General features: G+C 34.8%; 1 protein-coding gene and 1 pseudogene across 4 annotated transcripts in view; both read left to right on the top strand.

Moving 5' to 3' along the window:
* MPP6 (membrane palmitoylated protein 6) overlaps positions 1 to 8628 on the top strand; it is a 106953-nt gene extending 98325 nt beyond the window's left edge. For all 4 annotated transcript variants that reach the window (XM_032873040.1, XM_032873050.1, XM_032873055.1 and 1 more), the window contains 3 exons: positions 515 to 717; positions 1717 to 1845; positions 8410 to 8628. In XM_032873040.1, the coding sequence (XP_032728931.1) occupies positions 515 to 717; positions 1717 to 1845; positions 8410 to 8586 (509 nt within the window). In that variant the 3' untranslated portion in view covers positions 8587 to 8628. The remainder of the gene's footprint in view (positions 1 to 514; positions 718 to 1716; positions 1846 to 8409) is intronic.
* LOC116876759 lies at positions 7620 to 8020 on the top strand (annotated as a pseudogene).
* Positions 8629 to 13242: the final 4614 nt, after the last annotated feature.

Genomic DNA, 13242 nt, shown 5'->3' with positions numbered 1-13242 from the left:
TATTCACTTACAATATACCTCACACTTAGTAGGACTCATCATTACCTCACACTTAGTAGGACTCATCATAATTAAGAATTTAAATTTAGGACTCTGTCTATGTAAATATATTTACTGTATGTAAATGTAAATATAATATAAACTGGACTTTATAAAGCACATTTTTAAAAATATAAATTGTGTATTGGGGACTACCTCTTAAAATATTCCTATAGGTCAGGGGTCAGCAAACTTTTTAATTCAAGGGCTACAGAGTAAATATTAGGCTTTGTGGGCTATCTGGTCTGTGGCACAACTACTACACCACAAATGAAACCAGGGATGATAAAACAAATGCGCCATTGCTGTGGTCTAATAATACTTAGTTTTTCAAAGTAAGAAGCAAACCAGATTTGGCCATAGGTCATAATGCCAACCCTAAACTAAATGGAAAAATCTTAAGCTACCCTGTGCATTTTAGTCTCAATTTTAATACCCTGTGTTCTCTTTGTATAAATTCTCAACATTATTTTAGTTACTTCACGGAAACCAAGGGAAGATGAAAAAGATGGTCAGGCATATAAATTTGTGTCACGGTCTGAGATGGAAGCAGATATCAAAGCTGGAAAATATTTGGAACATGGGGAATATGAAGGAAATCTCTATGGAACCAAAATTGATTCTATTCTTGAAGTTGTCCAAACTGGACGAACTTGTATTTTGGATGTCAACCCACAAGTAAGCTGCTCGAATTCCAAAGCTGTTTTTAAAATTTTAATTCCTGTGGAGTTTTGTTTGGTTTTATTTTCAGATTGTGAGGGTATCTCTTTCTATTACCTGTTTATGCATCTGCAGCTAGTTAAGTAAATCTCTGATCATTAATTAACCAGCAGAGGTTTGGATAGCAATACAACTTGATAGAAGTTTAGTATTTACTTACTTGCTCAAGTAACGTATAAATGCATGTGTTAGGAAATATTAATTTTAAAATTTCAGCAAGCTGCAACATAATAAATTCACACCCCTTCTCAACACACGCACACACCATTCGCTTCCTCTCATTTCTTCTCTCTCAGTGACCCCTTCTCATCCCTCCACACTCAATCCAACTTAATGTCCCTACTCAGAGATAACTATTAATAGTTTGATATATATGTCATTTGAGTATGCCTTAAATACAGGTATATACCTATATAGTTTTATTAGATTTTTTATGTGTTTTCTATTTTTCTTTTTTACATAAATAGGAGAATTCTATATAGATTCTTTAGCTTTTTTCCCATTAAACAGTATCTCTTGAAGATCTTTTCATGTCAGTTTTGTAGAGCTTTTTAGTTCTTTGTAACTGCTACATAGTGTTTCACAGTACAAATGTATATTAATTTACATAACCATTCTCAATAAACATTGAGATTATTTCTGCTCTTTCAATATTAACAGAATTGTACAAATAACACAGAAAGCATTTACATCATTCTTGATAATTTTTGGATCATTAAGTTCAATACTTTCCTTTGTTCAAGAGGATTAAAGGGTAGTATGACTGAGGTCAAAACATGGTTAATGGATCACTGTTTTAGAAACATACTGTATAAAAGGGGGCAAGTATTAAATTACATCCTTCATCCTTAGAGGGCAGGTAGATTTTGAATAGTTAGCATTTATTATAAATTAAAGGGTAACATAATTCAAATTCTATTCCCATATAAATTGGTTTGTAATTTTTCTTCTACACAGGCCCTGAAAGTGCTGAGGACATCCGAGTTCATGCCCTATGTTGTATTTATTGCTGCTCCAGAACTAGAGACATTACGTGCCATGCACAAGGCAGTGGTGGATGCTGGTATCACTACTAAGCTTTTGACGGTGAGCAGTTCTTTTCAGGCTAACAATATTATTTCACTCCTAAGATTTTTTCTTTTTTCTTTTGGGCATGTTTAATTCTAATCATATTTATGAAATAAATATACCATATGATATACTACAGAATAAAAATCCATTCATGAGATGTAGCTATGATTTGGAACATAAGGCTTTTACTTAAAAATCATTGTTCACTTTATTTTAAAACTCAAGTTTAGGGATGCGTGGGTGGCTCAGTCGGTTAAGCATCTGCCTTTGGCTCAGGTCATATTCTCAGGGTCCTGAAATCAAGCACCGTATTGGGGTCTCTGCTCAGCAGGGAGTGCTCTCCCTCTCCCTCTCTCTCTCTCTCTCTCAAATAAATAAATAAAAATCTTAAAAACACACACACAAGTTTATTCCCCCTATACAAATGAAAGGGAGCAATATTAAAATATGCATATTAATCCACCTCTCATTTTACCAGTGAGGAAATTGGGCTCCAAGACCAGGAATAAGTATATTCATCATAAGGTTTACTTCTGGTAGGTAGTTCTGACTTTTAGTTTCTGTTATATTTTCTCTTGTTCTGCCTTTCTCTCTTTTCATATTATTAGAAATTCAGAATACATACAAAAGAGGAAAAAAATGAGCTCCCATATCCCCATCACCTATGTTCAATAATGTGTAGCCATTTCTATTTCACTTAGCCCTCTCTCACTTCCTCCCTAACATGAATTTTTTTTTTTAAAGATTTTATTTATTTATTTGACAGACAGAGATCACAAGTAGGCAGAGCGGCAGACAGAGAGAGAGAGGGGGAAGCAGACTCCCTGCTGAGCAGAGAGCCAGATGCAGGGCTCAATCCCAGGACCCTGGGATCATGACCTGAGCCGAAGGCAGAGGCTTTAACCCACTGAGCCATCCAGGCGCCCCTAACATGAATTATTTTAAAGCAAATCTTTGATATGTCAACCATAAATACTTCACTATCTATCTCTAAAAGATAAAGACTTTTAAAACCTTATAGTGTTAATCCTCTTCTTTCTTTTTCAGTTTTCTCCATGTCTCTACTTAACTTTTTTGAATATCTGAAACATAGCTGTAATAAGTGCTTTCATGTCATCACATACTAATTCTGACATTTGTGTTCTGAATCAGTTTTGGCTTGAATGACTTCTCTTCACACTGGCCATATTTTCTGCTTCTCTTCCTAGTAATTTTTTTATTGGATGCCAGACATTGTGAGCTTTGTTCTAGGATGTACTTGTTTAGAAACAGTTTGTTCCTTTCAGGTATTGCTTTTAACGTGTGTTAGGTAAGAACAGAACAATTCTTAATCTGGGGGCAATTATTCTCCACTCCTGAGGCAAGACCATTTGAGGACTTTTCCAAATGGCCTGTGCATCGAGGTTTTCTGTTCTTCCTGGTGAGAAGAGGTCCTGTTCCTGACTCCAGCTGAACACTTCTCATTTTTTTCTGGTGGTTCTTTTGTGGTCTCAGGTACATGTACACTGCCCTGATTGGTATACAGCTATATGCTGGAAGAGGGGACCATTTGCTAGTGTCTGAAGTTCTCTCTCCATGACGCTTTTCTATTCAGGAATTCTGTCCTGTGAACTCTTGCCACCTTGGTCTCTCTGGGCTCTCAGCTCTGTCCCAACTTGGAATGTTGTATAGGCTCCTTCTGGGCTCTACCTTGTATATTGTGGCCTAGAAGGTCTTTCAAGACAATAAGCTGGGGTTAATAATTAGGGCTCACTTCATTTGTTTCCTGTTTCTCTGAGATATATTGGCTTATGTTTTTGCCTCGTGCATAAAGTCTTAAAAGCTGCTGTTCCATACATTTTCTGTTTTCATCAGGTAGAAGGGTTAGTCCGGTATCTGTTAGTACATCTTAGCTGGAAGCAGACATCCCTTTACTTGTTCTAATCTGTAAATTCTCCCCATCTCTTCTCTCTCCTTCTAATTGAGTCGTTCAAAAAAATGGGTTAGAGCACCTGGGTGGCTCAGTTGGTTAAGCATTCAACTCTTGATTTGGGCTCAGTTCATGATCTCGGGTTTGTGAGATCAAGCTTTTGCTCTAATCAAAATAACAACAACAAAACAAAAAACAAAAAAGTTGGGTCAGTTATCCTACAGAGTGCTTCAAAGTCTAGATCTTGCCAATTTTGTCCCCATGGTGTCATTTCCCTCTATTCCCTGTGAACTGATAGAAGCTTGAACAGGTATAGGTTTACTTATTTTTCCCCAAAATAATTAATAACTGATACATCTTGCCTTGTTACATTATGAGGCATATGAAAGGCTCTCTTTTTGTGAGATGATTAATCAGTGGGTTCAGATGTTGTGAGCCTGATCTGTAAAGTTCTCTAGTAGCTTTTTACCTAATGATTTTGGCAAGTTTTATTCATCTTTGCCTGGATCACTTATTTCTTAGGGATTATAAAATGATAACACCAAAGAGTTTGTCATTCTTTCTGAATTTATAAACTAGAGTTCTAAGAAATAACTTTTCTTCATCAACTAGTAGATTACTCTGAAGTAGAGAGTTCATATAGGAAAGTCAGAGTATATGCTGATACTTCGATGGGTCAGTTTTCAGAATAATGGGTTTGTTCTGAAAACCCCTAGAAACAACAGGTGATCAAATAAGGTTCATTTTCTTTGTTTTTTAGTTTCATTATGAGCACCTGATGTGAGTTTTTGATGTGGTTACTGTATTATGGTTATTCTTATTGATGCTCAAATTGTCCCATCTTTGACCAGTAGGAGCTTATTCAAGTTGGCCCTTGAGACCTTTTAGTCTCAGCTTCCTTACTATCTGGTATGACAGATGTTCCAGGCTCCTCTTGTACATTTTCTGTTCTAGGCCGGGTATGAGCTGTTTCTTCAAGAAGCTCTGGTTCCTTTTAGAGTAAATGGTATTTTAAGACCATAATACTTAGGGGTGCTCATTGTCACAAGATTGATTCTTGTTTCTAGCTACACCTCTCAGGTAGAGTTAGGATATGTTTTTCTGTTGTATTTCTGAAGGAAACCATTTCATGAATTCATACTGCTATTTCCCATTCAAATTCAGAATTACAGGGTTTTTAGTTAACCTCTTTTAGCTTATTTCCATTCTAAGTACTGAGTATCCCAGTTCTCAAAAACACTGGGAATGTTAGACTTAAAATATGATGTAATTGTTCATTTGCTTTATCCCACAGTACACACAACAGTCTGAGAATAAGTACACCAACACTACCAGGTGTGATTACCATGAACTAGTTTTTTGGTGGGTTGTTTTGTTTTGTTTTGTTTTTGTTTTTTTGTCCTTAAGGTTTATCTCACTAAGTATATGCAGTCATATTGCTGTGTTTTAAAGTCTCTTGGACTACTTCATCTCTGATAATTTAGTTACAACGCTTTTTGGTGTTTAAATTGGCTTATGTTTAGTTTGTGGGAATATTCAGCTTGTCTTCTGAGTTTTTTTTAACACAACCCCACTAATCTTTGATGACTCTTTTCTTCCTAGCTAGATAAGCTGTTCCTGGTTTTCTTACACATTTCTTAGCCCAGACCTGGAGCCAGCCATTCAAAAAACATGGTTCCTTTTAGTGGAAAATGGTATTTAGAGGCAATATAGGTGCTGAAGTTGTGTGCTCAACTTAGTTGCTCATTGTTTCTAGGCTTTTTGGTGGCCAGACATAGGAAATACGTTTTTCTTTTTTAGAAAGCACACATCATTTGTTCAGTTTGATAATTCTAATTTAAACTTTCCATTATTTTACTTAACTTCTTTGACTCTATGTTTGTATTTTTTTCTTATGCGCTGAAAATCTTGGTTCTTGATGACATTAAAATAATTTCTTACTTCACATATATAAACCAAGAACCCACTCTATATAATTTCTGAGTAACAGTATCAATACTGATATCAACAGTATAATTATTGAAAACTCTTAAGTTTCAGGCTTTTAAAAAATTGTTCCTAAGATATATCCCACTGGGTATTATTTTAAAGTCAGTGAAATAATTCCTTTCTGCGTGGTTAAACCATTAACTTGAAACACAGGTCTGTTTCATTTTTCTTTTGATTTTTAAGTATTGTTCTTTTTTTATTTGAATTTAATTTTGTATAATTATATACATTTCATAGTTCTAAAGTAGATCTTAACAGGAAAATCTGGCTTTTCTCTGTCCGCTCCATAACCACCTACGTAGGTCGTCATTTTCAAAAAATTTTTTTAATATAAGCAAGTATGTATGTATACCTTCCCTCCCTCATTTCTTACATAAAAAGTAACCGGTCATATTCAGAAGTCTGCCTACATTTTCCACTTCTCAGTATATTTAAGATTCGCTATGGCCATATATAGAGATTCTTTATTCTTTTTTCTATCTGAATGGTGTACTCCACTATTATAAAAAAAGAAAAAACTCTTTTCTTAAATGAAGCAGATTGCTAATGACTGTAATCGTAAAGAATGGTTTCCAAGTTGAACTGAGGCTGTTTGCACATCTATCACAAAAGATATTTTAGTTGTTTCAAATTGATTTAGAGATGTCAGTGAAAATATTAACTGAAATGTAAGTTATTAGTGTCCCTCAGGCCTAGTTTGGAACTCATTTCTCTCTCTACACTTCCCTTCTGGTGTTTTCACCAAACTCATTATCTTATATGCCATTGTTACACTGGTTATTCCTAGTTTTTGTATAGGTAACCCAGAATTCAGAGCTCCAACTTGCATAACCCATCACTACTTAGCTTACATCTGCACTTGGCTGTTGCCCAAGACATCTTAAACTTAACATGTGCAAAGTAGAACATTGTGTTCCCCCAGCTCCACTCCCCAAGTCTGCATTTTCTACAACTGCTTCTTTCTACATTTTGATTTATTCGCCCATTCATTCATTCATCACTTTTCACATTCAGCCCATCAGCCAATCTTGATGACTTTATCACCAAAATATATTTCTGGTCTGCCGTCATATCCATCTCCTATTTCTCCATCACAAGCCAGCGATGTGTTTCTGTTGCATGTGAGTTCTCCACATCCTAGCTCGTACTTATCTCAAGGTGTCTCAAGGTACTGCCCTCAGTCCCTCTATCCCTCTGATCTTTCAGTATCTTAAAACCTATCAGGGTCATTTCCCTCCCAGATTTTGCATTGCTGTTTCCTCTGCCTGGAATGCTCTTTCCCACACTATAGTTCTCAGTTTAAATGTGATTTACTCAGTATCTTTGTAATCACTCTATCTAAAATAGAATTCTCAAAATTCTTTGTTCTGGTTGGTTTCTTTTATAATACTCACTACAACTTGGAAGTTTTTGTGTTTATTTGCCCTTCGTCTGTCTCCTCCTCTGGAGGGTAGGAACCCGCTCTGTCTTATTCATTGTTATATCCACAGATGATGAAACATAGTAGACAATTTAATAGCAATCAATAAATATTTGACGAACATGTAGAAGTACTGTGAAATTTCAAAACAGTTGCAATTTAATGAAAAGCTTTACTTGCTCATGCAGAACCTATTACTTATTGTTTCCTTATATCATTCCAAAATGACTAGAAATATACAAAATATAAACAGTGCCAGCTAAAGAAAGAAATAAATATGTGTGTATGTGTTGGTGGGGATAGGGAGCATGTAGTTGTCTTCAAAATACATTCCTAATATTCTCTTTCTTGGAGACAGGCAGCAAATTTGGCTTTGAGCTTAATAGGCACTGCAAAATGGTTTCCATGATCTCAGAGCCCATAAGATAAAAGTCTTTCGAGCTCTTTCCGCAGTCTTTCTGTGTCGCCCTAATGGTGCACATGAGTGTCTTGGCAGATGCTCTCAAGAGCATTAACACTCCTGAGAGGAGAGGCAAACGCTAGGTTCTTATTAGGCTATGCTCCAAAGCCATTAACCAGTTTCTAACAGTGATGATGAAGCGTGGTTACATTGGCATATTTGAAATCGTTGATGATCACAGAGCTGGGAAAATTGCTGTGAACCTCACAAGCAGGCTAAACAAGTGTGGTGTTTGAATCGGTGTTTGAGCAGATTAGATGTACAACTCAAAGATCTACAAAAATGGCAGAATAATCTGGTCCTGTCCCCTCAGTTTGGTTTCATTGTCCTGACCACCTCAGCTGGCATCCTGGACCATGAAGAAGGAAGACAAAAACACACAGAAGGGAAAATCCTGGGATTCTTTTTCTAGGGGTGTATTACATACATGCAAAGTTAAAAAAAAATCATTTGAAAAGGATGATGTAGTTGGGCTGGAAACCTGCAATAATTCTTTTATTACCTTAGATTTCACCCTGAGATTATTGTCAGCAGTTGTTTAATTAGGAATCTTATCCTAAGATCAATGAAGCAGAAGATACAGAATACTTACAAAGCAAACATGAGCACTGCTGGAAGGACTGGGATATGAACAGGTGGTAATGTCTGTTTTAACACTGTAGAGATTAGATTTTGAGCATTAATATCAGAATCACCATAAAAGTCCCAGTGTGCTTATTTCTTATGTTCACTTTGAATTGGTGTTTGAGCAAGTGAATACACATTATGATAGAAACATTTCCTTTTAACACTCTTTGACAGGACTCTGACTTAAAGAAAACAGTGGACGAAAGTGCACGGATTCAAAGAGCATACAACCACTATTTTGATTTGATCATCGTAAACGACAATCTAGACAAAGCCTTTGAGAAACTACAGACTGCCATAGAGAAGCTGAGAATGGAGCCACAGTGGGTCCCAATCAGCTGGGTTTACTGATGATTCAATAAGGTTCATAATGGAAATAAAACTTTTTAAAAATGACTGCAACAAATAAGCCTTCTACCGAGAAAATACATGCACAGATAGAAGATATCTGCCAAGTTCAGGCATTTTTATTGTGTAGATTGTAATACCAGTACACTATTTGAATTTTTATATAAAATGTGGTTGGGAAGGTGTACTAATATATAATTTATCTTAATTTTTCTAACTTTTTATGGGTAATCTTTCTATTCATACCACATAAAGAAATGCGTTGAAGCATTTTGTATGTTTTGATTTAGTACCCTTGCCTTTTCATCAAAGGAATTTTCAAATCCTTCATTCTCGCATTGGTCTCCCATTTTCACTGTGATAAGGAATACTTGAAGTAGTTTTGTAAAGCTGTCCTTTAGTTCAGTATTTAACTAGTGAAAGGTCAGTTACTCTTTATTAGGAGAAAATAGTAATTATTGGCCTTCTTTCCTAATATAAGTTGAAGCAGAACTATAATGTCCATACCTTCCAAGTCTGACATTAGAAGTCTGCTCAACAATACATGGTTTCATTATTTCAAAGATACATGGCTATCCTTTCTAATTTAAGCAGGTATATTGTTTTTTTCCCCCTTCATTTCCATCTTGAGGGAAAAAGTGAAGAGCAAATCTTTGCACTCTCATTTGTTGCCATTTCAGGCTGATGCTAAGTGAATGTGTACACAGCAAGCAAGGCCTTGTAGGCTAAGAGAGTGCCTTATCCTATAACGCATAATGCAGCAAAATGACGCATAAAGTTGATTTATTTTCACATGTAGAAAATACCGACATTGACAAAAATGAACCGACTGTAGCTTTAACAGTGTTTTATTAGGATATGGTCAGCAAATGTATCATGCCTTTGCAAATTTCTCTGATACTTCAAGTTTGCAAGTGGGGGATTTTGTGAACAATCGGTGTGCTTTTTGAAGTGTGATATGATTGTTAGAATATTTGTTCAATCTGTCGTGTTGAGAACCAGATCCATTGAACAACTTATGAGATCTGGAAATAACTGTCAGCTGTCTTATCTATATATAACATATACATTATATAATATGTACACTGTATGTATTATATAATATAAAATAAGGTTTTATATAGTTTTTTACATTTCTATTAGGAAATGCACTTTTTTGTTTAGTAATTAAGAAAACAACTCTTTTAGATGCATTAACATTCAGATTTTTAAAATTCATCTCAGTTAATAGGATTCTTTAGGATTCTTAGATGGTATAAATTCTTCCTCAAACATATTGAGATGTAGCTCATCATTAAACTAAGTTAGCTGTGTTTTATATTGCAGCCAGCTTTCACAAGGACAGTATTCACACATCCAGGGTTAGGTGCTTGTGGTCATCTTTGTCCATGGTAGGCATCTGGCTCCTGGCTGTTGAATTTGTTTTCTCCTCAGCAAAGCTGTGACACACCACCAGCCGGGAGGGCTTCGAGGGGAGAGAAAATACATGGCAATAAGCAGTTATGCACACATTGCTTTAAATCATCTTCACAATAAACAGAACAGCCAAGTTGCTGTATTGTTAAGATTGGAAATGTATAGGTATTTTTTTTATTCTATAGTTTCATATCCAGAACACAGATCATGTTCTTAGTCCTAGGATAGGGAATTAGTGGTAAAATGGATCACACCCTACCCTTTTAATAACTTTGGTAACTTTTAAACCACATGTATTTACTTCAAATTCTCAGCTTCTTAAAGCAACCTGAATCAAAGCACAGTGTCGAGGTAATGTCTTATGATTTAGTGTTTCAACACTGAAAATTTTAAGAGAAATTTTGTTTCCAAGTTCTCAGGAAATGTTTTGTCTTCTGTGGTGTGCCTTCATGCTGCTGCACGGAGCCTCTTTGAACAGCTTTGGGATCATTGTAGCAGCACAAGAAGTTTATCCACAAAATATTTCAACTATCGTGACATGATGGAGATGATTTTTACATCATATATATTTTTAGCTTTATCATATGATTTAAAATGCATATTATTTAGAAAATAGTCTATACTTAAAAGGATTATGTCTGTTATGAATGGTATTCATGACTAGTTAATATACTCTAGACCCCCATAATACAAAATAATGCTATTTAGTTTATTTCAGTCTAGATGCCAGAGCTGAAGAGAATAAATTCAGAAAAGTTCATTGTATCTCAGTAGAATCATTGAACTTGAAACTGAAGTTCCATCTGAGTCTGCAGGACCCAGTAGAGCTCTACTGAGGCAAGGAGTCCCAGAGGCCCCAGGATTCTTTCAAGGCTTTGAGAGTACCGTTGTAATCAATGAAGTATGAACTTCTCTTGTGGGAAATATCTAAAATAATTAGATTTACTGAAGAGAAAATGGTTTAAAATGACGCTAAGCAATTGGTAACAGTTAAAATATGCATGCACATGCAAATGCCTTTGGGAAGAAACCTGTGCCAATACATTAATGTACCTGAGGATTCTTTGTGGACTGAAGAGTGTCCACATTCAGCATTCAGGGCATGAGTATTTATATATGACTAATTACTATATATATGTATTTTTTATTTTCAAATGTACAAATACCCGTAGAGGTGATGTTCCTGGATAAGTCATGTAACCTTATACCTAGTGGAATATATGTGATGCACTACATGTAGTTTTACTTTTATTCCAGCCATGTCTTGATTATGCAGTCTTAATTTCTGTTTGATACTTGGATATTATCAAATATCTAATACATCAGGACTTTTTACTTTTCCCAATTCTTAACTATACAATTGCTGAACATAGCTTTCTAAAATAGAAATCCTATCATAAACACAGTATGACTACAGCAATAGTAGCCTGAGCCCTAGATTCTAGAATCTAGCAAATTTACTTATAATAGCTTATCAGGACAAGTTTTCTGGGAAAGAGCAAATTGGTTATTAACATAAACTTAGGAAGGAATGCAAATTAGCAATAAAATACAATAGTGTAGCTATAATTATAGGTTATGGCCAGATACTGCTTTGACCATACTATCCCAATGATAATAAAAGATGATATTTGCTTTAAAAATTCATTAAACTGGTACTTATTGCTGGGCCAAACAATAAGTGTCATAATCTGGTGATTGGAGTTGATTTTCAAGATGGATAGCCATGGAGTTAGGTATGATTATTTTGAACTGATAAATGTTAACTGTAAAAGTTTTGAAAATTGGTCAAAATAGTGGTCTGCTTAACATTGTACTTTTATGACTTCTGAAACAACACTCCATTTTCCAGAAATCACAGGCTAGGGAGCCAATAATTTTGTAGTAATGAATCTTTATACTAAATATGGAGAAAGAAATCCTGAACTTTTATGTACATATGTAGGTCATTTTTTAAAATGTCTGAGTCACCATATATATATTATATATATATATAGATACAGATATATATATACAGCCATATGTAGAATATGTAAAATTTTCCCAAAATACATGAATAATAAAACTAAATAGGTTCACCCATGTAATTATTCCTGTGCTCTTAAATGTTTACTCCCAAATTCTTAGACATTCTGAAACTTTTTTCACATTGTTTTATAAGGCTCCAGTTTTGAGGCAAATACTAATCTTTCTGAAAAATACGAAATTTAGCTCAGAAAATTATAACAATTTCTTTAAGCAAAAAGGACAGAGTTCTAGATGGCAGTGTCTTGGGAAATAATTAAACTTTCAAGTGAATTTGTGATATGGTTCAGGCTTAGAGATTCTGGTAACTGCCCTCCTGTTGTTCCAGTGGATTCGCTGTGGCAATTCATGTAATAACATCTGTAATGTATTTTAAGTTCTTGAGCAAGATTCAGTATTTTAAATAATGGGATTATTGTATATAGTGCAAGTGAATATTCACAGACTTCTAAGAATACAGTCAACTAATAATCAGCAACATCATTTTTTGAGTATACACTATATATCTGAAGAAGATAACAATTCTGTAATTCCTTAAGGTAAGATTATTTTTAAGTTACATTTTTGTTAGCTTCAAGTTTTATTCATTTTTTAAATATGTCCCTTAATTCATTATGTTACTTTTTGTGTTCCTGGAATAATTTAGTGCACAGAATCAAAAATGAATCTTTAATACCCTAAAAAGTGAAGGAATGATATCTCATTTCTAAGGTAAGAATTTTGAAGCCTGATTGGTACCACTTCTTTAAAACAATCTCTTTTGTTAAAAATAGAGATGGCCTGCTTCTACTAGCGGAGATCCTAATTCTGACTGTGCGACCTTTGATAAAATTTATATTTTCCTTTACTTTTAATATTCCATCAGTTAAATGAGGCTAGCTTACTATTTGTCTTCACCTTAAGTTACAAGAAGTAATTTGTAACTCTGATGTGATAAATGCTAGGCTGGAAAATCCTTATTAGGCTACTTAATCTATTTATTACATGTATTCACTTATATTGAGGTTTTTAATCTTTTAGTTTGTTTAAAATGTATCTCTTTCAGAGGTAGCATAATGAATGGTACATACTATTCCAGAATCCTACCTCAAGTTTTAAAACAGCTCCGAGGAGGGTCTGTTCTGCTCTCTTATGGCCTTGGTCAAGAGGTCCTTTTGAGTTTAGAATCCCACTCTCAGTCCAAACCTTTAACAAATTCTTGTTACTCACAAATCAAAT

Source organism: Lontra canadensis, unplaced genomic scaffold, assembly GCF_010015895.1.
Source record: "Lontra canadensis isolate GAN:19392208 unplaced genomic scaffold, GSC_riverotter_1.0 scaffold2, whole genome shotgun sequence".
Classification (NCBI taxonomy): Eukaryota; Metazoa; Chordata; class Mammalia; order Carnivora; family Mustelidae; genus Lontra; species Lontra canadensis.
This window is presented reverse-complemented; position numbering and strand designations above follow the sequence as displayed.